Raw genomic sequence first — 27,580 nt, 5'->3', positions numbered from 1 at the left:
TGATATAACTGAAATCTGTCCCCTGTTCAGTTGCTTGTGTATTATGCAGGCATACAGATGCTACCGAATGTTTAAAGGTTCGGTTTCCAATAATAATTAACTTTATTATATTTTACTTCACAGAAAACAACAGGAGAGCATTTATCTTATCTGGCAGGCTTTTATATGCCTGGTGTTCTGCTACAATAAGTTTGGTTCATTTTTATCATTTTATAGTCGTACTCTGCCCTAAACCACAGAAACAAGTCTGTTTCACCTTAAGAAAGTGAGTGGGTTGAAAGAGGTTCTCCCACTTAAAAAGATGAGAGATGCCTGTTATTGACATCATAGGTAGACCTCAACTATGAGAGACAAAATGAGAAAAAAAATTCTGAAAATCACATTGTCTAATTTTTTAAGAATTTATATGCAAATAATGGTGGAAAATAAGTATTTGGTCAATAACAAAAGTTCATCTCAATACTTTGTTATATATCCTTTGTTGGCAATGACAGAGGTCAAACGTTTTCTGTAAGTCTTCACAAGGTTGCCACACACCGTTGCTGGTATGTTGGCCCATTCCTCCATGCAGATCTCCTCTAGAGCAGTGATGTTTTGGGGCTGTCAGTGGGCAACACAGACTTTCAACTCCCTCCAAAGGTTTTCTATGGGGTTGAGATCTGGAGACTGGCTAGGCCACTCCAGGACCTTGAAATGCTTCTTACAAAGCCACTCCTTTGTTGCCCTGGCAGTGTGCTTGGGATCAATGTCATGCTGAAAGACCCAGCCACGTTTCATCTTCAATGCCCTTGCTGATGGAAGGAGGTTTGCACTCAAAATCTCACAATACATGGCCCCATTCATTCTTTCATGTACACGAAACAGTCTTCCTAGTCCCTTTGCAGAGAAACAGCCCCAAAGTATGATGTTGCCACCCCCATGCTTCACAGTTGGTATGGTGTTCCAAAGTTGTGTTTGTGCCAAATACTCTTCCGGAACATCCAAATGCTCTCTAGCAAACTTTAGACGCGCCCGGATATGTACTGGCTTAAGCAGGGGAACAAGTCTGGCACTGCGAGATCTGAGTCCCTGGCAGCGTAGTGTGTTACTGACGGTAGCCTTTGTAACGTTGGTCCCAGCTTTCTGCAGGTCATTCACTAGGTCCCCCCGTGTGGTTCTGGGATTTCTGCTCACCGTTCTTGTGATCATTTTGACCCCACGGGCTGAGATCTTGCGTGGAGCCCCTGATCGAGGGAGATTAGCAGTGGTCTTGTAGGTCTCCCATTTTCTGATCATTGCTCCCACAGTAGATTTCTTCACACCAAGCTGCTTGCCTACTGCCGATTCAGTCTTCCCAGCCTGGTGCAGGTCTACAATTTTGTTTCTGGTGTCCTTCGACAGCTCTTCGGTCTTCACCATAGTGGAGTTTGGAGTGTGACTGTTTGAGGTTGTGGGCAGGTGTCTTTTATACTGTTAACGAGTTCAAACAGGTGCCATTAATACAGGTAATGAGTGGAGGACAGAGAAGCCTCTTAAAGAAGAAGTTACAGGTCTGTGACAGCCAGAAATCTTGCTTGTTTGTAGGTGACCAAATACTTATTTTCCACCATTATTTGCAAGTAAATTCTTTAAAAATCAAACAATGTGATTTTCTGATTTTTTTTTCCTCATTTTGTTTCTCATAGTTGAGGTCTACCTATGGTGTCAATTACAGGCCTCTCTCATTGAAGTGGGAGAACTTTAAGTGGGAGAACTACTGACTTTAAGTTTTGGTAGCATTGTTAGAAAAGTTTAACTCTGAATATCTCTAGTCTGACGTACTACATCTGGGGTAAACAGAAAACCATTTCAGAGATACATGTTTTCCATTGGACAGCAACGATGTACTAAATGTAATAATGCTCATTTATATGTTAAGTGTGGATTTGGAGGTGTCAACCCACAGTTTTCCATAATCCCATGTTTTCAATTTTAATATGATAAATATTTTTATATAATATAACACTAATGGAATGTAGTCTAATATTTCCATCAACTTCCATCCTTAATTCTGTTCATATTTGTTTTTCATATTTCCACACAAGAGACAGCTCAAGCCATTGGAGCGTGATCCCTCAGTCTCTGATTGTAATCAACAGTAAGAAACTGCTCAGCCGTTTTCTAATTCTGTCTGGAGCAATTAGTACGTTGCCTACTCCTACTACACACATCACTGTAAACCACCATCCCATTGTAAAACAACTGATAAGAAGATGTATGTGTATAAGACTCCAAATTAGGCAGAGTGTGGTACAGTACTGGTAAGCTTTCCGCAGTAATTGAAGTTGTAGGCAGGTCCTAGCATAGGACACAGCAGCACATCCAGCTCCAGCTCATTCCACTGAGAAATCACCTCATGGATATAATTCTGCGAGCACAAACAAGGGAAAGCTAAATTTCTACATCATTAACGCGAATACTCACATTTACTTGGGCCACTTTATGAGAACCCCCCTCCCTTGAAGTTGTACTCTGCTGGTGTAAACTTTGCTACCGCTGGTAATTGTAGCCTAATCTAATTCACATCTCGACTCCTTCATCAGTGCTTAGAAACCAATGGCCGATGACTAATGCAGAGACCAGCTGATGAACAGCTCACCAACAGGTCAGATAAAGCCTTATATAGCTGTACATAATATGTCATCGCTCTCTGGCAAAAACCTTGTATCTTTATTTTGCTGGGTTTTTTTACATTCTGACATAATGTGAATCTGGAAGTTATTCTTTACATTGTGTCAAAAAGTCATTGTGACAAATGGACCAATAGAAATGCTCCAAAATGACTATCATTTTACACTGACTTCTATTGAAAGTTCTTTACTGTAAAAGTTGCTTTAAAAAAAATACGAGGTTTTTGCATGACATCAACTAAATACATGTAGACTATGCCGAAAGTAGCTGTAGGGGCCACTGAGCAGAAATTCTAATAAGGTGGAGAGTATCCAAAATGACTAGCAACTAACAAGAAGAACTAAAATCAAGAATAGAAATGACATGGATACCTCAATGTTGTTATGTTGTTTCCACAGTTCTTCAACAGACCTATAAAAACAAAGAACATTTGTGTTCAAAACACAACAGTGGTTCAAAATGACGTAATGAGTCTCTAGCTGAAATGTTCCAACACATGTGTCAGATATCAGTATGTTAAGGCTAATTAAAGCCATTTTGAGTGAATCTGGTTTAGTTAAATTGGTTCAAAAGCTTTTAGTCTTACTTGACTCCACAAAGTGCATCCATAACTTTAGCGATACGTGGATACTGAGGAGAAATCACAACAAATACTGTTACTAAAAGTGAGGGTTATAATAATGGTAAAACATTATGGTATCAAGATATTTAATATTTAGACACAATTTCACAATACACAATATATAATCATAATATTTTGACATGCAGATTCTTGAAATCTGCTATATAAACTGTCTCAAATACTGAGTAGACTGCTGCACTTCATCCAATTAAACAGCACTAATTACACTCTCTGTAATGAAATGAGCAGTTGGCCAGTGTTCTTTAAGCACTAGTCACAATGACAAAATACGTCACAATTTCAATCATCATGATGTATTTATTAGATATCATCATATTGTTCACCCCTAGTCAGTTATTTATAAACACATTTCTTTACTGACTGAAATGAGCTAGATTAGAGTTATAGAACTAACTTTGGCTTTACATTATTTGATTAACACACTTTAAACCCCTACAGATTACCTACGGATAAAATTATTAACAAACTATCTGGTGAACCTCAGTTGATTCTCAGTAAATCTTCTAATAACCTCCATGCAGCTTTCTTTAGGATATCAGTTTACACTTTTTTTCCCAAGACCTTCAGTTTGGAACCGTCTACCATCTCATCTGAAAAACTGCATTGGCTTCATTAGCTTCAAGAAACAAGTTAAAAATCATGTACTCTCACTCTGACGCTGTGTTACTGTGCACCTATGAGTTTGCTTGTTACTTAATGCAATATAATAATAATAATTATTATTATTATTATTATTATTATTATTATTATTAACACTCAGATGGTCCATTGTAGATGCTCATTTGTTAACTGAATGTCTATTAAATGCAACACGAAGTTGAATGTAAATGACTGTGTACTGAATGGTGTAGGGTTACATTCAATGGACGCTTACATTTAACTTCTTTGAACATTTAAGTTGAACATTTAAGTTCAGTTGCATTTAATACATATTGGCGCTGTCCAAAGAAAAACATGCATCTCCAAAATGATGACTTTACAGGAGAAACATGTGCATAACTTTAAATTTTAATGTAGAATTCTTATTCTACATTGACATTTAATTCCAAACAATTTAAAGCTTGGAATCTATTGGTCTATTCATCCAGAACAGAATTATTCACACAGTGGAGAGGACAGCTACAGGGTTCAAACCATGGAGAACCATGTTTTTCATTGGCTGCAGCTATATTCAGCTGAATGTCTGGTAAGCATCCATCCATCAAAGTGATACCAAATAAATAAATAAAAAACTGTGTTCAGGTTCAGATTAGGGTCAGGGTAAGTGTCGGGTTTAGATTTTTGGTTGAGATTAAATAAGAAGGTTAGAACCAGCACTAGTATATAAGTTTAAGGTAAGTATCTACAAAGCATCTAAAGTGAACTATCCAAATTAAGTATCACCACAGTTTTTCATCCCTAACAGCATTAAAACTAAATCAGTGACTCTAATTCATATACTCATTCTACATTCTTGATTATCCTTATGTAAAGAATATAGATGGAAAGAACTCACAATGGGTCTGAGCACATAGGAGAGAATTTTCTTAACAAAGTTAGGAAGATGATACGGAATGATCTGGGGCTGAAGGCAAGGGTCAACAGGGCCGCCCTTTCTGGAATCATAAACAGGAATGCCAAGGATCAGAGCAAGCTAGAAGCATTAGACATGCAAGTACATAGATACAAAGGTATGTTTTGAGCTTTGCAAATGTTTGTATTTCTTCTTTTATTTATGGAGCTTAACCATTTCATTTTGCAAATACAAAACAATCTGATTGGTTGAAATCATTAACTCCATCAATGACATGGCTGCACTATTTCACAGACCATGAAAGTGGCAGATACAATTTATACTTGCATTACATTCAAGGCATTCAGTAGACCAATAGCAATGCTAGTAGTCCTCTGAATCATCGCTCCAAGGAATCTTTTGGCCACCTTGTTCTTAAGAATGTATACTAATGAGGATACTCGAAATGACTATATAGGATACTATTTAGTTAGATTTTTTTTCACTAGTTAATTACAGAAACTCTTACAATGACTGTGTAAAAGAGAAAGACAGCACTCACAGTTGGCTGAGAAGGGTTGCGGCTCTATCAGCAATAGCACCTCTCACAATATATTCATGTATAACGTTGAAGATTTCCGGGGGCTTAAAAGGAACCAGCTGCAACAGAGAGACAGGAAGATTACTTAAGCACTTAAATAGCTGAACCCTTCTTGCTGATACATGCTACATTTAAAACATTTACATTTATAGGTTCAAAAACAAGGACAACAGCAACTTTTCAACATAGGTTACACTTTTTATTGAGAAAATAAAAATACAAAAAAAAAATAACAGTGATAATAATATTCAAGTGATAATATTATACTACTCAAATCTCAGGCAAACAGTCGTTTCACACATTGTGTCCTCTTAATCATCTAAAATCATCTCAAGAATCTTAATCATCCTAAAATGTACTATAGACACATGATTTTTAATGTTTATTCTCTCTATTCAATCTTTTTCCTTGTGTCAGCCTTCTGAGCCTGGGACCTCTCAAGGTTTTTCCTTCTAACATCTTAGATGAGTTTTTCCCTCACCACAGCTGCCCGAGGCTTGTACCTCAGATTTCTCTGTTGTTTTATCTATATCAACTCTGAACTACGACCCTTCTGCCTATTCTAGTCATGTTAAATTAAGTTTAATTGGTGTTTGGTGATGGGTGTGTGTAAATTAAGGAAACTTTGGGTTAGTCCAGACCTGTGTCTGTGTTGCCTCTAGCCAAGCCAAGCTAACTACCAGGTCACCATGGCCACGCCTTTACATGAGGGTCATGTCACAAAAGGCTATGGGACAACACACATGCACAGAACACTGACCACTGTTGTAAATCATATGTACAAATGCAGAGAAAGAAATTAGAGTTTTAGTTTTAGGGTTTGTTGTCTTTTTTTTTTTTTTTTTCTCTTGTAATGCTTAAATGATATTTATGGTTATGGTTATGGATATTATGGTTGAGGCTGTAAAATGTACTGTGCCTGGTTATTTTAAACAGAGTGATATCTAGATTACAAATACTAAAACACTGCAAGAATTTTAAAATAAGTATTTAAACACCTACTCATTCATATTTTAGAAATCATAAGGATTAAAAAAAGAGGTCATACGGCTTCTCTATAGTATAGCGTCTCTATTGTCCTGAGCAGGCTTTCTACTAAGTTTCGGAGCATTGCTGTGAGTATCTGATTGGATGAACACCACCCCACCTCATCCCCAACTCCACAAAACATCCAAAAAGTATTGAATGGAGCACCATCATTTCAGAGTACACAGTTCCACTGCTCCACAGCCCAAAGCTGGGGGGCTTTATACCCCTCGAGCCCACGCCTGGCGTTAGGCATGGTGCCAATAGGTTCGTGTTTATCTGTTGCAGAGACCTATTCTACTGGCAGTGCTTCTCTACAGGCACTAGACAACGGTGTGCAATGGGTGCAATTTAAAGTACCCAAAGCATGTTTGTGCCACACCAGCTTTTATATTTTGGCAGAAATAAGACTGAATCTGTGTAATATATTTAGCAAGCCTACTGGGGTTAAAACACAGCATGGTCACTGTGTTAGAAAATCCCTGTTTAGCTATGCGATACACATGCTCACAGTGTTCTTCTTGAGGCACATATTAGCCTCAAAGATACTTCAAATGCTGTTAGTGTGGCATCAGAATAAACCAAGAGGATTTCTTTTATGCCAGACTATATAATGCACCACATGAACCATGTGTATAAATGTTATGCAGCTGTTTTGCACAATATAATAAAAAAAGGTCCTGTGGGTACCGTATGGCCTGCTTGTTCCAAATGCTTCTTGGTCTCTTGCAAAGCTCTGGTCATGCTCGGAGACGGTTGCAGGTACCCATCATTCTCAAAGTAACCAATCCTCAAAGGATCTGAACTTTCATACACCTGTTTAAAGAGAAAGGGTTTGATTCAATACTGTGTGCCATCACCAAATGTATGGTATGTATCTATGCCTCATGCAGTACCTGCTGGTTAAATGGTAACGGTGGAACTGTAGGGTCCAGCGTGAACATGTCCTTACAGAGTAAAGCTCTCATACAGAGAACCAAACTCTCCACATCTCGTCCCATGGGACCAATGGAAGACAGTACTGTAATTAAGTGCAAGTTATTTTCACAGGCATTGTATCTATCAAAGGCTTATTAATTCTTGCTAATCTGACGGAGTCTAAGGAAACATACCTGACTTTACACCTTTAACGCAAGAAGACACTCCACGCAAACTGCATGCAAAGTAGTAAAGATCAGCACTGCTGACAACTCATTTCATCCATATTCTGATCAATTGTTATATTAAATGATACTTTTCCAAAAACATGTTCGGTGATAGTTGTTTCTTAAGTAACTGAAGCTGTCTGTCTCATGTTATTTGGTCAGAAAGTTACAAATGGGGCTCAGGTAACAGCATCAATCACAGTGTCATTTAAATAAGCATTCAGCTACAGGGTATAATCTTCCATTATTATTTAGCCACATAACTGCGATGCAAACTCCACTAAACATCTTTTGGCTGATCGACTGCATTTGGTATCAGGACCATTGTGTACATTTTAACTTTGTCTTTGTAATGCAGCTATGAAATCTGTTCAAATTTAAAGGGGCCTATAGCAGAACCTAACATTCCTCAGTTTATGAAATAAAAGATTTTTGGACAGTATGTAAAGCTTGTACTAAGCTGAAAAAAACTGTTCTACATTGCCTGATTTTGTGAGGTCACAAAAACCTATGCATTTACATACACTCACCAATCAGGTTATTAGAAACTTCTGTACACCTACTCCTTCATGCACTTATTTACTCAACCAATGTTGTGGCAGCAGTAAAATGCATATGCAGATACAGGCCAGGATCAATCATCAGAATGGTCCACTGGACTAAGGCACTGCCAATATGATTTGAGGATTGCTGGTTCGATTTCCTGTGGTTTTTCCAACTGAAGACTGGAAAAATGACTGGTCTAAAGAAATTGGATTTCTGCTGAGGCACACAATGGTAGGGTCAGAATTCAGAATCAACAGCATGGATCCTTAGATTGCCAATGGAAAGTTGTGGAATTAGTATAGTATTCCCAATAAATTGCTTAGTGTGTGTATAGCCACATTTTCAGCTTACAGCAGTTCACCTCTGCCCATTTACACTATAAGAACATATAAGAAGTGTGTCCACTCAACCTGCTTTTTAAATGAGACACAGTACATGGCAGCCAGAAAAGAAGGTAATTTACATATTGGTCTTTGAGATACAGTTACAAACAAGCAACTTGTATCATTCTAAAAAAAATAAAGAGAGGTTGGAAGTATAAATAATAATAAATAAAATAATAATTAATTAAAAAAAACAGGATAGGGGTCTTTTAAGAGGCAAAAACCTTATTCTGTTGAATGTAGGCTTAAAGCCACAGATGCCACAGAAGGATGCTGGGATGCGAATGCTTCCACCAATGTCAGTCCCCAGACCCAGGATAGAGCCACCACCTCCAATCAGAGCGCCCTCCCCTCCGGATGAGCCACCGCACGTCTTCTGAAGGTTGCAGGGGTTCACGGTCATCCCGTAGATTGGGTTGCTACATTCGTAACTACAGTGCAAAGAAACAACAAGGCTAGATCTTGTGAGCACATTAAAATGAAGAGGGTGTGTGATAATGTAAGAAAGTGAGGGTCATACATACTGAGAGTCTGTACTAAATATATCTGTGTGTACAGAATTTTAGAATCTAAAAATGTGTATAGAATTTTGACATGCTGTTGTTGTCAGACGTTTATGTATGATCATTGTGGGCACACAGCACACCTGACACTTGGTTAAATATCCCATAACAAGTTGCACATACCCAACCGTTAAGCAGTCCCTAAATATCCACATATTTTTGGTAGGAGTTATGTCATTCCACAACCACCTTGGATGTGCGTTTGAGGTTACAAGTTTGGTACAGCACCCAATTGTTTCCAAGTTGTTGCTACCACCACCATGTTTAACAGCTGGTAGAGTGTTCTTGGGGTTAAATGTCTCACCTTTACTTCTCCAAACATCTTTGTCTTATCTGACCATCATCTTATCTTTCCTCAAGCAATTGTTTACTTTGTCCACATGGTCAGCTGCAAATTTAATATTGGAGCAGGGGCTTTTTTTGGATGGCTGACTCTCAGTCTATGGTATTGTAAAACTTGGTCTGGGTGGTTTTTGGGTTTTGGGTTTGGGGTTTAGGATTTTGGACCATCCAAACCAACTAACTTGTGTAAATCTATGATCATTTTTCTCAGATTTGTACTGAGCTTCTCGTTGTATTGTGACTTGTTGAATAAAATGTATTTTATTCAACAATAAACCAAGCAAATTCAATGATTTCTTTTTCCAGTGCAATTATTATTATTGGTGTGTATGCAGTTCATAGTTTATGACTGTTTTAGGGTGCATCATTGGAGTTTCTTACTTGAGAAGGCCCTGTGGAACGTTGGTTTTGATAAAGGGAATTGCTCCTTGCCTCTTCAGTACAGTAACCACCACACTGTCCTTAAGCGCAGGGTCATCCAATTTACACAGAACTCCACAAGTAGAGTCATGGCCCTGTGCCAACACACAGATACTCACATACATAATCCCAGTTTGTGAATGCATAGAATGAACAGGAGCTCTAGGTGTTAAAACATCAAACACTCATTCACTCCAACTCAAGCCTGTGGAGGGTCCTGGATGGAGTTTCCTCTGCTCTACAGTCTTTGTGAAAGAACCTATACTGTATATCTCACTAACTGATTAAACAAGCTTTGTCTTGTAAAGGGAATGTCTAAATGTGAGTCAAAAGCTGAATTAGAATAGGAGGACATGCACTTTACATGCAGTGTATTTACACAGTTACAGTGTTTCTGTTTGGTAATAACTAGATAATTTATTTTATTGAATATTATAAATTTCACTTAAACAACTTTTTTTTCCACACCTATACTCCCCCATCCATACCTTGTACCCAATATTCTCCTTGATGCTGATTGGGATTCCATAAAGAAGGCCATCTCTATGGGACTCAATTTCTGCCAGCTGCTTCACACTCTCCATCAGAACATCAGTATTACAGTTCAGTGTCTTGTTGACCTCCAGTGCCTGCAAACCAAAACACATGGAGGTCACATGGAGGCTCCACCTGGCAGCAGATGTTCCTCATGTATATGGAAATTTCTTATGTTCCCATTTGTCTTGTTTTTTGGAAAGGTTCTCATTTGAATTACAGTTAATCTAGTCCTGGACCCGGAAGAACACCAAGGTTTAAAGCAGATCCAGCATTCCTGAAGTTGGAATGGATAAGACGGAGGTATTACTTTTTGATCCAAATATTGATCAATCCAAAAATGCTAATATTGCTGTAAATATATATGTTAAATTATGCTGAGAAGCTGGTTTGGATTACTGTAATGTCCTTCTGGTTGGAAGGACCAATGTTGACAAATGCAGCTGCTAGATTGCTCACTAGGGCTTAAATATTTGCCACGTACACTTTGTTCGCAGGACGCTGGCCTTCTGTCGGTTCCTCACTTTAATAGAAACAACGCTGGGTGAACAGGGCTTTCTCCTATAACGCTCCCCAACTCTGGAATTAACGTCCTGTTGCTGTTCGGGACTCACAGCACACTCTCAGTGTTTAAATCAAGATTAAAAGATGACTTTTTGCTCAAGGTTTTGGATAATCCATCAGTGTACTGTGCGATGTTCCTTGCTGATGGAGCTTGTTTCCATACAAACACTGTTCTGTGCAGGTCTGATTACAGATTTCTGATCACCACTGCTGTCTTTCAAATCTACTTCTTTTACAGGCTGTACATCAGTCTATATGTACAGCCTAGATCAGTCATACTCCTAAACACTTCTTCTTTATTTTCTCTCTCTCTCGTGTGCTTAGCTGCCCCCTGCTGTTCTCTCACTGCTGATGCAAGTCTATTTGTGGTTGGACATTCAGCATATGGATACCTGAGGCTATGGATCACAGAGATATCAGAGAGGCAAAGCGCACCAACTCGCAAAACAATCCTTGCCAATTCCGAGACACTGCAGACATGTGGTGCATGTGTCGGGGCAGCCAGCCAGGCCGACATCAACTACAAAACACCATCACCTACATGTGATAGTGACGCCTACCTTCCAGATGCGCTAAACAACTTTTATGCTCAATTTGAAGCACAGAACTGCACAACAGCAAGGAAGACCACACTTCTTCCAGATGAACAGATACTGTGTTTGTCCACCGCTGACGTGAGGAAAACTCTGCTCAGAGCGAACCCATAAAAGCCATCACCAACAAAAACAAGACAGCATACAGAGAGGAGGCGCAGCTGCTAATGGACTGGTGCAGAACCAACAACTGTTAACATCAATGGCTCTGTTGTGGAAATCGTCCACAAAGTTCCTCCATAGCTTCATAGCCAAGAAAGCCCAGCAGTGCCTCTACTTCCTGCGGAGAGAAAGCTCATCTTCCTCCTCCAATCATCACCATGTTCTACAGAAGGACTGTGGAGAGCATCCTGAGTGCCGGGTTTGGGAATTGCAATGCCTCAGACCGCAAGACCCTACAGCGAACAGTGAGAACAGCTGAGAAGATCATAGGGGTCTCTCTCCCCTCTGTCACAGACATTCACACCACACGCTGCACCCGTATACAATGCCATCAGCATTGTAAAGGACCCCACTCATCCCTCACATAGACTTTTTTCACTGCTGCCGTCTGGCAGAAGGTACAGGATCTCTCTTATTTATATATTCCATACTTTACTACTTCAGTGCTTTTGTTTCATATGCGTTGTATGCTGTCTGCATATAATGTCACATTCAATTTCTGTGCACCCTAATATCAAAACCTCTACCCAGAACTGAGTCGTATTTATTGTATTTATTTACTGTCTTGCAATTTGCAGTCTGTCCTGTGCTGTATAGTTTTTGTTCTTGTTTTGTTCCATGTGGCACAAATTTGTTCTGGAAAAAATTTCATTTCATTTCACTGTGTACATGTACAGAGCTGAAATGACGTGCATGTATGCATTATGCTTTATGGTCTTTACTGAAACCTGACTAAATAGCTACAGTCACTGACTCTCACATGGCAATAACAGGCACATTTGTTTACAGAAAAAACATAAAAAAAACAATAATAATAATTCAAAAACTGTTAAGGTTTGGTATTACGATGCTGTGGAGTATCTGTGTCTTTTTTGAGGGGGCAAAGTGCATAGTATAACTGACTGACATTGTGTCTAGTTACTTTTTAGATTGTGAAGATGATGAAGTTGTTGCATTTAGGAATAAGTGAGCCTGTCTCCAAGCATTAAAGTAAAAAAATAAATAAATAAATATATATAAATATATACACACACACACACACTACTTAAACGTGAGAAGGCTTAAATGTTTTTATTAGGGTATAGGTGTTCTATTGTGAATAAACAACCATTAACACAGCACAGCTTTGTGCTTAGAAATCCTTTAGTGATGCTAGTGAAAGTGCATCAGCAACAATATTTTCAGAACCATTTATGCGTCTGATTTCCAGGTTGTAACTACTTACAATGAGGGACCACCTCATTAGACAGGTGATCAATGCCAGACTCATCTTCTTGTAACAAGACATCTGAGCCCCCACAGCATTTGTACCTTAAATTTAAAGGGCTTAGAAAAGTTAGGTCAAACAGGCATGGGGACATCGCAAAGAAAGAGTTTTCATACTGTTGAAAGCATGCTGACAATCTGATTTCCAAATAAAGAACTTGGACAGGCTAAGTAAAGATGTAAGGGGTGAAACAACAGTAGAGAGGTTTCTGCAAAAAATATGGCAACACCCAGTCAGACCAAGAAGTCTGCACAATTCACAATGAGTTGAGGGAGCAGGACAATTCTAAAATACAAAAATAAATAATAATAATAATAATAATAATTACATTTTACTGTTTATCACCCAACAGCAGCTACATCAGGGGGAACTATAACACTAGGTGGAACAAACTGTAATATGCAGGTTTTTTGTTGCTTTTTTCATGCTGTTCTGAACTCGTCCTAGTAAGCGGTTGACTGTAGTTAAAGATATTAATTGTACAAAGTTTGTGTATCAAAAAAAAGCATTATGCTAGATAACAAGCAGATATCAGTTCACTATTTTTATATTTTTCAACAGTGGCCCACTGTCCTAGCTGGGATGTCTTTCTATCGCACCATAAGTAGCAAAAAAATTCTAACCTGAATGCACCATAATATTTACATTTACATTTATGGCATTTAGCAGACGCTCTTATCCAGAGCGACATACAAGGTTATTCATATCACAAAGGTGGGCCAATGTAGTGTTAAGAGTCTGGCCCAAGGACTCTTATTGGTGTAGCGCAGCATAGTCACTCAGACTGGGAATCGAACCCTAGTCTCCCACATGGTGTTGTAACTCAGTGGCAGGTAGTGGTGTTATCTGTTGCGCCACACCAACCACTAAATTATAAAGCCAGGCAGCGGATTCGAGGTCTGGAAATGAAGACCTCTGGGAGTGCATGAAGTGTATGCATTAAAATGATACTGAGCAACAGTCTACACAAAGATTACCATTTTTTAAAAGTAAAATCTGATGAAACAACATGGGCCTACTCTTTTGCATACTCTAAAGTTGGTGACAACATACAGTATTGTGGGGAGAATGGAAATTATTGACAACTGGTGGAAACAGATGTACTGCAGAACTTAAAACCGAATCCAGTAACAGCATTCTTTTAAATATCTTCAACAGCAAATTGAACCTTTATTTATTATTTTTTTACATAGTTTACTGAATAATGCCTGAACATGAATACCAGTATGCTTGGCCATTATACTGAACTGGGTTCTAACTGCATATTTTCATGTGGAGTTCTTGGCAGACACTGATGAATAGTTGGGTGTGGGACACCTGTGTTGGTTTGCCACTTATTCCAGCTCTTACATGAACTGTCACATAGCTCTTCTACAATTACAATAGAAAAGCTGTAAGCTGTAGCTGTTTTTATTGAGGATGAACAAATCACTCAACCACATGTGGATTCTAAAAGTACATTGGAACTTTTACCAGGGCATCCACAATTTTCAGTATGGCAGTTGTTATATGGCACAACTTTGCTGACTGAGCCAGATCTTTATGGCATATGTTGGATCACATGCCACTTCTAAATGGAGCAGAACCATGTCCTCAGCACAATCATACCATGTGGCAGCCAGATACTGGAGCACACCCACCATTAATGGTTTACCTATGGGCATTCAGGAACTTTTCATAAGTAAATATGGGAAGAGATCTCAAATACATGACAATTTCACAATCATGCTCTGGTTTATGAGGTAAAACGGGCATGTCATTTATCATAAATCTGCAATATATATGCATATGGACAAAATCTAAAATATACATACACATTGTGAGAACTGGGTCATCTCATGTATTCTGTCAAACTTCAAGCAATCTAAACTACGGTAAAAATGCAAAGGTTCAGGTGCATAAGAATTCTGACAGAACATGCATAGAGGTTACAACACTGAACAGGCTTAGAATTGGTCGTATTTTACTCCTCTGCCTGTATTGTTTTCCTTTTTTATATTTAAGATCTGCACTAAAAGCTCATGAGATCCCCTGGTCCAACTAAATAATTTAGCATCCTTTAGAGAAATAGATTCTACTGTTAGGTCAACTGTCCTGGTGTCTACAGTGTACATGTCACTGTTTTAACAAACAATATTGCAATAGTACCATAACCCAAGTACATTTGAGAGAGTGAACTTAAATTAAAACCTTATTGGGTAGCAGTGTGACATTTTATGTGAGCGTACCACTGACCATAACTACAGGGTGGGCCATTTATATGGATACACCTAAATAAAATGGGAATGGTTGGTGATATTAACTTCCTGTTCGTGGCACATTAGTAGTAGTATACTAATGTGCCACAAACAGGAAGTTAATATCACCAACCATTCCCATTTTATTTAGGTGTATCCATATAAATGGCCCACCCTGTACTATCATTGATGGAGAGGTTACCATTATCTAATAGTAATAATGAACTTTTTACTATATATATTGTAAAGAAATCTATAAGCAAATCTTGGGCTCTGCCAACTTCGTTTGTGTGATTTATATGTTTACTTGTTACAGCAGCTACATCAGGGGGAACTATGTAAAACTAGGTGGAACAAACTGTCACATGCAGGTTTTTGTTGCTTTTTTCATACTGGTCCTGAAAAAGTCCTGAATGCACTGTAACAAGCCAGGCAGCAGATTCGAGGTCTGACATTTTATGTGAGTGTACCACTGACCATAACTACTATTACGGATGAAGAGGTTACCATTATTGGCATTTAATAGTAATAATAAATGATTTATATGTTTACTTGTTAATACTGGTTAACATATTGCTTACAAACAGTATTTTACTTCTGGGATTCTTGATCATTTGTCTTTCACAGGAATCAGCAACCTCACTGTGGCATCTGCATAACATGCTTGAAATTGCTTAAAGGGCATTTACAACAGCTGCACTGTTGACCATGTTTTAATGTTTCTTCTGTCAACTGCCTCCAGGGCTGGATTAACATATGGTTTAGTTTGGGCTGAAGCCCCATGGCTTAAGCATGCAAGACGCCCATTGGATGGCTGTGGAGAAATGTAAAGGTCATTTAGTAGTATTGGGTGCATAAGCAACATAAGCAAATTTTAATTGAAAGATTGGTAAAATTGCCTCATTGGTTTTATTCCCGGTGCAAATGGTTGTGAAATGATGAAGACATATAGACTGGCATCTCAAAATGGTTTAGTGGCTGCATCGCAAAGCACACATTTCTAAACTTTACATAGTACAAAAATGAATGGGCTTCATAGTTCCCTAAAAATATCTGAGATCAATTAGGGCTGCAAATGGGTGGGGGGGGGGGGTTGGGTCTGATATCTTTTTTTGGGAACATTAGCTCGGGAACTTTTGGATAATTTAAAGCAACTATATCATACACTATCATCGGTGCATTACTTATCTGTCAACAGCAGACATAAGGCATAACAATACAAATGCATTTACTATGGGAATAAATGGGGAATCATGGGAATGAACTGGAATTAATGGGAATAAATAGGGAAATATTTAAAACTAAAAGGTGAGAAACTTATAGTTGGTAAAAAAAAAATATATACTGAAGCATAATCTTGGCTAAAAAAATTACATATGATACCAAAACAGTTGAATAGCAAAGCTACTACTCAATCACAATTACACCCTGCAGGGCTATTGAGACCACAGCCCCCACATTCAATGTTCATTCCTCAATCACATGTACAGCATTTGTCCAGATGATTTCTAGAAACTTTTATTTTTCTAGAGGGTACTTTGGGCAATATAATTTGGCTTTTATGACATAAATATACAAAAAACTCTTTAATCAGAGTGCAAACCGATTTCTACAAAGTAATGTTAATTCAATATAAATATATTATAAAAAATAAGTGACTTCTTCTTCTAAGGCCACTTCTCTGAAGGAGCTAAATTGATGCTGCCACCACTATGCTTGTGCAGTGTACACATGTGCAGTGTTCGGTGTGCGCCAAACATAGCCTCCAGTCTGATGGCCGAAAAAGCTCCATTTTGGTCTCATCAGAGCAAAAAAACTCCCAGTTGACCTTGAAATCTCTTACACATCTTTTTGTGAAGAAGAACCAGGGTTGTTGTGCGCAGAGTCTCTCTCATCTCAGCTGCTAAAGCTTTAACTCCTTCAGAGTAGTCATACAGTGGGGGAAAAAAAGTATTTAGTCAGTCACCAATTGTGCAAGTTCTCCCACTTAAAAAGATGAGAGAGGCCTGTAATTGACATCATAGGTAGACCTCAACTATGAGAGACAAAATGAGGAACAAAAATTCTGAAAATCACATTGTCTGATTTTTAAAGAATTTATTTGCAAATAATGGTGGAAAATAAGTATTTGGTCAATAACAAAAGTTCATCTCAATACTTTGTTATATATCCTTTGTTGGCAATGACAGAGGTCAAACGTTTTCTGTAAGTCTTCACAAAGTTGCCACACACCGTTGCTGGTATGTTGGCCCATTCCTCCATGCAGATCTTCTCTAGAGCAGTGATGTTTTGGGGCTGTCGGCAGGCAACACGGACTTTCAACTCCCTCCAAAGGTTTTCTATGGGGTTGAGATCTGGAGACTGGCTAGGTCACTCCAGGACCTTGAAATGCTTCTTACGAAGCCACTCCTTTGTTGCCCTGGCAGTGTGCTTGGGATCATTGTCATGCTGAAAGACCCAGCCACGTTTCATCTTCAATGCCCTTGCTGATGGAAGGAGGTTTGCACTCAAAATCTCACAATACATGGCCCCATTCATTCTTTCATGGACACGGACCAGTCGTCCTAGTCCCTTTGCAGAGAAACAGCCCCAAAGCATGATGTTGCCACCCCCATGCTTCACAGTTGGTATGGTGTTCTTTGGATGCAACTCAGCATTCACTCTCCTCCAAACACAACTAGTTGTGTTTGTACCAAACAGTTCTACTTTGGTTTCATCTGACCATAAGACATTCTCCCAATACTCTTCCGGAACATCCAAATGCTCTCTATCAAACTTCAGACGCGCCCGGATATGTACTGGCTTAAGCAGGGGAACACGTCTGGCACTGCAAAATCTGAGTCCCTGGCGGCGTAGTGCGTTACTGACAGTAGCCTTTGTAACGTTGGTCCCAGCTTCCTGCAGGTCATTCACTAGGTCCCCCCGTGTGGTTCTGGGATTTTTGCTCACCGTTCTTGTGATCATTTTGCCCACGGGCTGAGATCTTGCGTGGAGCCCCTGATCGAGGGAGATTAGCAGTGGTCTTATAGGTCTCCCATTTTCTGATCATTGCTCCCACAGTAGATTTCTTCACACCAAGCTGCTTGCCTATTGCAGATTCAGTCTTCCCAGCCTGGTGCAGGTCTACAATTTTGTTTCTGGTGTCCTTCGACAGCTCTTCGGTCTTCACCATAGTGGAGTTTGGAGTGGGACTGTTTGAGGTTGTGGGCAGGGGTCTTTTATACTGTTAACGAGTTCAAACAGGTGCCATTAATACAGGTAATGAGTGGAGGACAGAGAAGCCTCTAAAGATGAAGTTACAGGTCTGTGACAGCCAGAAATCTTGATTGTTTGTAGGTGACCAAATACTTATTTTCCACCATTATTTGCAAGTACATTCTTTAAAAATCAGACAATGTGATTTTCAGAATTTGTTTTTCTCATTTTGTCTCTCATAGTTGAGGTCTACCTATGATGTCAATTACAGGCCTCTCTCATTTTTTTAAGAGGGAGAACTTGCACAATTGGTGACTGACTAAATACTTTTTTTCCCCACTGTAGGTGGCTTGGTTGCTTCCCTCACTAGTTTCCTTCATGCAAGGTCATGCACACACTTTGTGTGGCCATTTTTTTTTTAGCATTATTTTTATTTTGTTTTTAGACTATAATGCACATTTATTTTATTATTTTATTTACTTTTTCACCAGGGGTACCCAAATGTTTGAATGGCATTGCACATCAGTGTACTCAGGATGGCCTTGTAGTTTGTAAGAGTTCAGAAAATGGTAATTTAGTTAGAACAAACAAATTACTCTGCACTGCTAAAAGCTGTAACACAAATCTGTTGAGGTTCAAGTTTCATATATTTATGCAGATAGATTAAAGATGGAACTTGTAAACCCAGCAAAAATGTATGTTCCTGTTTACACATGCCTTTCTCTACACGGCCACTACTTATATAATTCAAGAAAATAAACATTTAAGAAAAGAAACAGAAGAACTTTAATAAAAAACAATTTCATATAAAGTTGTAAACATGGACAGAGGTGTCTGCATGTTGGTATTTCTAAATTAGTCATTAACAGAAGAAGGTAATATAGATTAGTTATAGATGTCAGGTCGGTTAAAGTTGGTAAAGTTGTAAAAAAAAAAAGATCATTTTCAGAAGAAGCTATAGGTTGTGTATGTGTGAGGTCATTCAATGTCATATTATGTAAGGCAGTATTCTTCAAGAAAATGCAGGAAGGGTTTGTTTTGTCTCCCATGTAGCCAAATTGTATAAATCCAAAAAATACATTTCATAGAGCCTTTCAATGTTGTTTTCTGACAAAATATTTTCCCCCAATGTTTCAGTTTATAGTTTACTGTTTTATTTAATTTCTTATTAAATATTGTGATAAAATTGGTTTGGGGAGGCACTAAAAGCATTAAAGACAGTTTCTCTCGTCTCCTATCATTAATTTAATTGTTCACACACTCTTGTTCAAAAAACAGGGCATTTATATATATATATATATATATATATATATATATATATATATATATATATATACACACACACATATACACATACATACATACATACAGTGAGGAAAATAAGTATTTGAACACCCTGCAACTTTGCAAGTTCTCCCACTTAGAAATCATGGAGGGGTCTGAAATTTTCATCTTAGGTGCACGTCCACTGTAAGAGACATAATCTAAAACAATTCTGGAAATCACAATGTATGATTTTTTCATTATTTATTTGTCTGTGTTTAAGTGGGAGAACTTGCAAAGTTGCAGGGTGTTCAAATACTGATTTTCCTCACTGTGTGTATATATATATATATATATATATATATATATATATATATATATATATATATATATATATATAAAAATGATAAATAAAAAACAAAACAAAACAGAGATAGATTGACCTAAATTCCAATTAATAGCTATAACCAAAAATATACTAACTAAAATACTAATGCACATTTTCTGGTAGAGGCACAGCTCAAAAACGACAGACAGTAAACAAATGCAATGTGCTTGTTGGCTCAGAACGCCAGGCAAGAAGATTTAGCCAGCTCAACCAAAAACGTTAACTGCTTGATTTAAGCCTAAATCAGAGAACAATAAAAATACATGTTACTTAACACAAGCAAGCAGAGGGACAGAGCCCCCTTGCATAATCTCAGAGCTGTCTAAGAGAGATAAAATAGAATAAATACATAATAAAATTTTATTTATTAATGGGGAGTATGCCATCAGATCCCCTCTGTAAATATAACATAATTGCAAATTTCGAAATTACACCCTTGTTAATAACAACTGTGTCTTAAGTGCCTGGGAAATATACACTATATTGCTCTCAGGAGTTCTGTGAATTCCAGCGTGGTACTGTGATAGAATGTGCAACAAGTCCAATCGCAAAATGTCCTTAATATATTCCACAGTCAACAGTCAGTGGTTTTATAACAAAGTGAAAGCGAACTGGGAATGACAGCAACTCAGCCACGAAGTTGCAGGCCACGTAAAAAACCAAGGTCAGCGGATGCTAAGGTGCATTTCATAGTGGACGCTAGAGGTTTAATGGATCGTAGTTGATCAGTCATCCATATGGCTCGTCCTTGAAGGTTCATCATGCAACATGCACACAGTAGTTACTGAATAATTTCTAACAGTTACTGAATAATTCATAATATTTACATCATGTTAGTTAAGTCATGGTGTATACTTAATAATTAATAGTTTATACTGAATAATTCCTAATAGTTTCTCAACAATTCATAGTGGATAAGTGAATAATTTATTCTAGTTGCTGAGTAATAGGTCTTAACATTTACACTAATTATTAATCCTAAGATTCATAACAGTAATAATAATAATAATCATCATCATCGTCATCATCATCATCATTATCATTATTAACCATTTGCCTGCTTTACTGTAAAAAAAATATCTTGCAAAACACATTTGTGAAGGAGAATGAGCTGTAAGTGGACCAAACCTTGTCCATGTAGGCATGGAGCACAGCATCAGGCTGCAGGGATCCGGCCCTTATCTTTCTAGTAAGATCAGCCAGGGAAAGGGCCATGATGGGACTCAGGTCAAGTCCAGGATTCTGTAAAGTTAGGAGAGAGAGGAAAAAATCTGAATTAGGTTTGTAGCTGATATTAGTTAAGCTAGCCATCACAGTATCAGACTCCATGACAGTAAACATTTCCAACCATAGCTGCGATTTTTAAGATACCTTAGTTTGGTGGGAAAACCACCAATCTGGAAACCCTTCTAAGGGAAAAAAGTATGTGAATGAATCAATGATACAACAGTGCAGTATTTCTGGTTGCTGTTGCAACCCTGCAACCTAAAATTACTTCTGCTTTCTAACCGTTTCTAACAGATTCACAATAATCCCCCCCCCCCCCGCCCCCGACACATAGTTGACAACAATGCCACAATCCAATCCAACTAAACTAAAAACACATAGACATTACTCTGTCTTTTACTGAGCACACTGAGTAAACAGCCACAGTGCAGGCTCAACAAAAAACTCTTGAATTTGATAACCTGTAGATTTCCCCTTAGCAGTACCTCCACCAAGTAGTTCTATATCTGTATGTGTGTTTAAGTTCATCAATATTCCTGGGGTGCCTTGAATGCACAGTCCTCTTTAGGTCATGGCACAGCATTTCAATAGGGTTAAGGTCAGGAATCTGACTTAGCCATTCCAACACACAGATAATCTATTCAACCATTCTTTAGTTGATTTACTGGGTTTTGGATCATTGTCTTGTTGCATCGCCCTTGTTGCATTGAAATGTCTCTTCAGTGTGAGGTAATGGACTGCTGCCCTTACATTCTTCTGTAAAATGCACTTTTGAATTCATTGCTCCCTCAATGATCACAAGGAATCCGGGCCATGAGGTAGCAAGGCAGGCCCAGATCATGAGGCCACATGAACAAAAGGTTGAACTTGAGAACAAAGTGCTCAACCTATCGAGATCCCTGAGACAATTAAATTTGCATCTATTCGGGCACTCTAATGCTTTTTTCTAATGCAGTTTGCAGAGCCGGTTTTCTACTCCTGTGACTTGTTTACATGCATGATCAACTTTCCCTTTGATATCTTTGACTTTGGGATTGTAACTTGATTCCATTCTTCCTTTCGTCAGTTTAAAATGTTCCCCATGCCATCGAAGCATGACCATGCCACTCCTTTGTGTAACAGCTGGAGAGGTGTTCTTTTCATAACAATCTGCATCCTGTTTTCTGCATGCACATGGTTCAACTGCCATTTTACATATTTTATATTCCTACGTGAGCTACAGATATGATCTCACATCTTATCTCTTATTTCTAGCTCATGTCAATAAACTTAAAACAGGTCATCAGACCAGTACAAGTACAGCTCAGAACATGCCTTATCCTTTCAGGTGTGTTACAGGTGATTACAGCAAGTTTGCATTTTACCTTCTTAGATTAGACGTGTGTGTATATTTGGTTATTGAGCACCTCCATTCATTGTTTGGTTTATCCTGCTTTTGTTGGTGTAACTGTCTACTGTCCCGGGAGGGTATAGGATGAAGCATCATTTAACACAGTTCCACTGCTCCACAGCTCAAAGTTTAATCTGGGGAGAGGTTTATACCTCTCTTGCTCACACCTGCCACTGGGTATAGTGTCTAATGTTTATCTTCATGTTTATCTGCTCCAGAGAGTTCCTTTACTATTGGCAATACTCCTCTACTAGACCAGCTGTGTGTATGTTGTGCATACATTTACACATGGCTGCAGTGGCTTAATGCATTCATTAGAAGTGGTGTCCACAAACATTTAAATATATAGTGCAAATATAAATTCAGATTTCTCCTTTTTTCACTTTTAAACATAATTCTGGTAGTTGTTCTTTACATTGTGGAAAAGCTCCCATTAAAAGTTCTTCCTAAAAGTCCTTCTGTAACGTTGCTGTTGTGTGGCAAGATCTACTTGGCTACTTAGATGAAACACTATGTTAACTAAAAGCTGCTGGTCAAACGTACAGCAGTAAACTTTTAACTTGTTGTTTGGAAAGAGAGAACAAGCGTGTCAAAGTGTCAACGTCCATTAGTGGAGACACATCAGTTGATGTCATCACTCCAGAGAGACACAACACCCTCCACCATCTGAGGATGCTCTAGCGGAGCTGCAGACACTGCATGAGAGCCATGGTGATCAGTTGCCTGAGACACCAATACCCAAAGGGCAAGCCACACTGTCCCCCATCTCCACACACCTCCACACACCACCCTCAGATACAGCGAGAAATTTACCCATCTCCACTTCCAGCCACCAGACCCTTTCTTGTAAACAGTCCAACACTCCCTGTTGCCCCTCAAAAACAAGGCAAGTTAGCTTGCCTAACTGCACTACTTACTGAATGAGTTGCGTGAACTCCAATACTACAGAAATGTGGGATCAGTTAAGCTGATTAAGCCAATTTAGCCCAAATATGAATAGTACATAGATACACATTCATTGGTGTAAAATCGTTTTGCATATTTTGACTTAAGGTGAATTTATTCAATGACCCCTTTATTAAATTATTTTGACACCTTTCACATTGGCTCCTGGCACCATCTGTTTGCATTTATGGCATCTCCTTCCACCCCGCACTCACCATCAGTGTGTAGACATCCCCCCCAGGCTACATTCTCCAGTCTTCAGTGTTAAAGGCTGTGAAGAGCAAATTACTACTTGGACAGCTTTGTGCTTTTTCTGCTCAAGTCAAATCCAATTCTTTTGTATAGTGCTGTTTACACCTGCCGTTGTCACAAAGCAGCTTTCCAGAATCAGCACACTGGATTCAACTCACCTATTAATTGGCAGGTTTATTGGGTCTGTTAGAGCAGTGAAACTGTGGTAGATTCTGGGCCCTGTTGTCCTCCACCATCCAGGTTGTCAAGTCTGGACCTTGAACTAGTCACTGAGCTAGTTTACGCTTTACCTCATTGTCAGCAGGAGCGCCACCCGCCCTCATCTGCTAAAAGGAAGAGGCCACTCTGTACTTAAGTGATCTGGTGAATTGATATTTTAGGTACATGCTACTACAGTGATAATAACATGTTTTCAAAACAACCTCAGGCACTGTGTGTCTTAATCTTTCCCATACCTTCCGCACTTATCAAGAACAGGAAGAACAAGTAGCTCATGTCCGATAGTGTGAACGCATCAATGTATTCACAGCTTTTCTAGCACAGTACACTGGTTACTAAGTTAGCTCTTCTTAATGGTGAATTTCTCACAAACAAACCTCATTGAATTTATTCTTTCATAACAGTTCCTGGGTGTAATTTTAAGCTCATACCTGCATTCTGATTAAATGAATGTAGTGCAACTTTTTATGTCTCTCATGTCAGCACAGTTTCAGTTTTCTATTTGAAAATGATTTCCAATTCAAGCAGTTATTGTTTGCTGACTTCACATCCTTTGAGATTAAGGGCATTAAGAAAGCAATTGCACACAGACCTCCAAAGTATCATTTTAGTGTTACTGATGAATTTGCAGAATTTGTTATCATTTATTTCCACTTTTTGACCGTTTTGTAATTGTAACTCTCTGTTATAAACGCAGCCTGTCTTAAAGTTCTCACTTTATTTGATCATTACTGTGTCCTTTATTATGCGGGCTTCACTAGACAAAGAAAAGCTCTATAAAGCGACTGCCTTATATTATTGCCTGTTTTAAAATTAACCTGCTCACTACTGCTGCTAGTGGGGAAGTGATCATCAACCAGTGGCTCTGAGAGTATTACTGAAGTTTATATAGACGACACTATTCACTCAGCCGCCATCTTTGCAATGCCACTGCGCCGCCAGGCAGTTATTTCCAGTCACACAAGACCAGGCTCCCTCCTCTATGAAGGGGGAGAGAACAAAATATTTGAAACTAAGGGTCAGATTACGGTTTCAAAAACATTTCAAATCATCAGAAAAATCAGACAAAAACCTCATTAATAGTTTGCAGCTTTCCACTCAATGCACGGCTTGTTATGTCTCTGGAGAAGGGCTTTCCTCACAAGAGCGTCAACAAGCCGATTGGCTTTTTTTTGCTAAAGGGCAGAACACGATATTATGAGTTACAAGAAATTGCATTTATATTTCAACCAGCGACCGGTCTCAGCAAATCTCTCTGGCTGTGTCTGAAATGGAAGGCAGTTGCTGCTTAACTGAATATTACTTTCAATAATCGATAGATTATTCAATCAAAATAACTGTTTGTTGCAGCTCTACTGCAAACATCCTCAGAGCACTAAAACAAATGACACTTTCAACATCTATAATTTAAATGTTTCTAATAAATTACAAAAGCAATAGCAGGGTTAAGAACCTTTTTTTTAACATAGTACCTGCTAAGGTAAATCGGTCATAACTGTCTTATTAGCCAACTGATTTTGCTGTTCGAAAACAGCTCATGATTACACAACGCTAACAGAAATAGGACGTGACGGGGTAAAATATACTGGATTAGAATTACACACACACACATATATTTATATTTATATTATACACACACATTATTTATATATATATATATATATATACACATATATATATATATATACAGATATATATACATATATACACATATATATACATATATATATACACACACATATGTGTGTGTGTGTGTGTGTGTGTAACAGAGGAATGTGTTCATGGCCCTACCGATGTCCCTGTACCGGGTTATTGCTAACCCCAGTGTTCATGTAACATAGTTCATTCATGTGAACTGCTGATCGCATCTCAGCTTAGTGTTTTGCCTTCCCAGCTGTGTATCAGATGACTACGCCAATTTAACGTTTACCTTAGGACTATCTCGAAACGAGTGTAACAGGTGATCACGCCAGATGAGTACCTTACCTTTTCCTTAAACTCATACACTGCATCCCGTGCCTGGCTGAATCCTGCATCTCTCCTGGCCTGGGCTTGCTGGATCTTCTTCTGGACCTTCTGGTGCTTGACCCACTTCAGCAGCAGCACAGAGACACTGGCGCCACATACCAGAGCAGACACAACTGGAGCCCACTGGTGATCCATGCCTGACCGATGCTCTGCTCTGCTCTGCTCTGCACTGCACTGTGCTGAACTCGCAATGTTTGCAGTGGGTTAAAAGAAAAGATTTCTCTCATTATTAACGTCACTACAGAGAAAGGAGTGGTGTGATCTTGGCCCCGCCCTTTCTGCCGAAACAACAACACATCCATCTGCCTCGACAGAACCGGGTATGAGAGAGTCGAGCTGGACGGGTGAATTGAGGTGAAGTATTTCAGATTACCCTGCTTTGTAGAATATCCCCTACAAAGTAGGACGAGATCATCTGAATCACGTGCTCAATACGACCGTCCCTCCTTTAAAGATGCGAGTCGCATCTTTAAAGGGGTTTAGTAGTCCGGAAGAAGTGGGTGGGTCAGCCCGTCAGCCATGTTGGAGCGGTCAAGATCCGCGTGTAAACGAAGACATATGTACTGATGTACTGAGATATGAAGAGTCCTCATGGTTAAATCGGCCAGAACTTCCTTATTACTCCACCGATTTTGTTGTTCGACAGATTTAAAGCTGAAAAGTTAAAACAGTTAAACAGCTCATGGTTACAGAACAATAACAGAAATAGGACGTGACTGGGTGAAATATACTGAGTATAATATTTAGAATTACGCATTTATTTATATTTTAGCTGGCCAAATTAGGTACATTTATATTTTTGTGAGTTAACATTGTGCCTGATAAATAAATAAACAACAACGGCAAAAATCCACAAGTCCAAAATCCTTTGAAATTTAGGTTTTAGCAGTTAGGGTTTGCAATAAACTAGGTTAATCAAAAAGAGACATTTAAAGAGCTCAGTAGAGGTACTAATACAACAAGTTGTTTCTCCACATTCAACACAAAACGCCACTTGTAATGACTGATGCCGTTTCAGAATTATTCAACCCCCGAACAGAATCCCTCATGAAAGAAGTCGTAACTTGTGAAAATGAATTCCCTTCTCGCAGTACAGCCAAAAGCCGCACTGTTTTATGCCATTTTAAATCAAAAGTCTTCGCGTCAATCTGCGCGTCAATCTTTAACATGACCGCCCTAAGATGGCGGCGCAGTTGACGTGCCGGACAGGACCCAACGCGGCATCTATATATCTATGGGTAATAGCTGTATATATGTGGGTGGATATTCCAAGAGGGGATGCAAATTGGGGCTGCAGGCTAATTTAGTCTCTATATATATATATATATATATATATATATATATATATATATATATATATATATATATATTAGTTCAAGCCTCTTGTTAAACACTGCTGTTCCAGTTCATTCAGTTCATTCAGACCCAGAACTCTCTCCATTCATTTTGGGGGGTTGTTGTCTTTAGCTCCCTCCAGCGCCTCTCGGCTGCACTGCAGGTGCTCTG

At 38.7% G+C, this 27,580-nt stretch overlaps 1 protein-coding gene across 1 annotated transcript in view; it reads right to left on the bottom strand.

Annotated features, from left to right (window-relative positions):
* faah (fatty acid amide hydrolase) overlaps positions 1–26,771 on the bottom strand; it is a 30,811-nt gene extending 4,040 nt beyond the window's left edge. The window contains exons 1-13 of the mRNA XM_072683969.1: positions 26,033–26,771; positions 21,142–21,255; positions 10,299–10,439; positions 9,772–9,905; positions 8,710–8,916; positions 7,524–7,564; positions 7,308–7,432; positions 7,102–7,227; positions 5,347–5,444; positions 4,788–4,887; positions 3,236–3,279; positions 3,021–3,060; positions 2,278–2,386 (exon numbers count right to left, since the gene is read on the bottom strand). Coding sequence (XP_072540070.1) covers positions 2,278–2,386; positions 3,021–3,060; positions 3,236–3,279; positions 4,788–4,887; positions 5,347–5,444; positions 7,102–7,227; positions 7,308–7,432; positions 7,524–7,564; positions 8,710–8,916; positions 9,772–9,905; positions 10,299–10,439; positions 21,142–21,255; positions 26,033–26,209 — 1,456 coding nt within the window. The 5' untranslated portion in view covers positions 26,210–26,771. The remainder of the gene's footprint in view (positions 1–2,277; positions 2,387–3,020; positions 3,061–3,235; positions 3,280–4,787; positions 4,888–5,346; positions 5,445–7,101; positions 7,228–7,307; positions 7,433–7,523; positions 7,565–8,709; positions 8,917–9,771; positions 9,906–10,298; positions 10,440–21,141; positions 21,256–26,032) is intronic.
* Positions 26,772–27,580: the final 809 nt, after the last annotated feature.

The sequence above is a fragment of the Salminus brasiliensis genome, chromosome 7, assembly GCF_030463535.1.
Source record: "Salminus brasiliensis chromosome 7, fSalBra1.hap2, whole genome shotgun sequence".
NCBI lineage: Eukaryota > Metazoa > Chordata > Actinopteri > Characiformes > Bryconidae > Salminus > Salminus brasiliensis.
The sequence above is the reverse complement of the archived record's forward strand: the minus strand, read 5'-3'. Positions and strand labels throughout refer to the sequence as shown.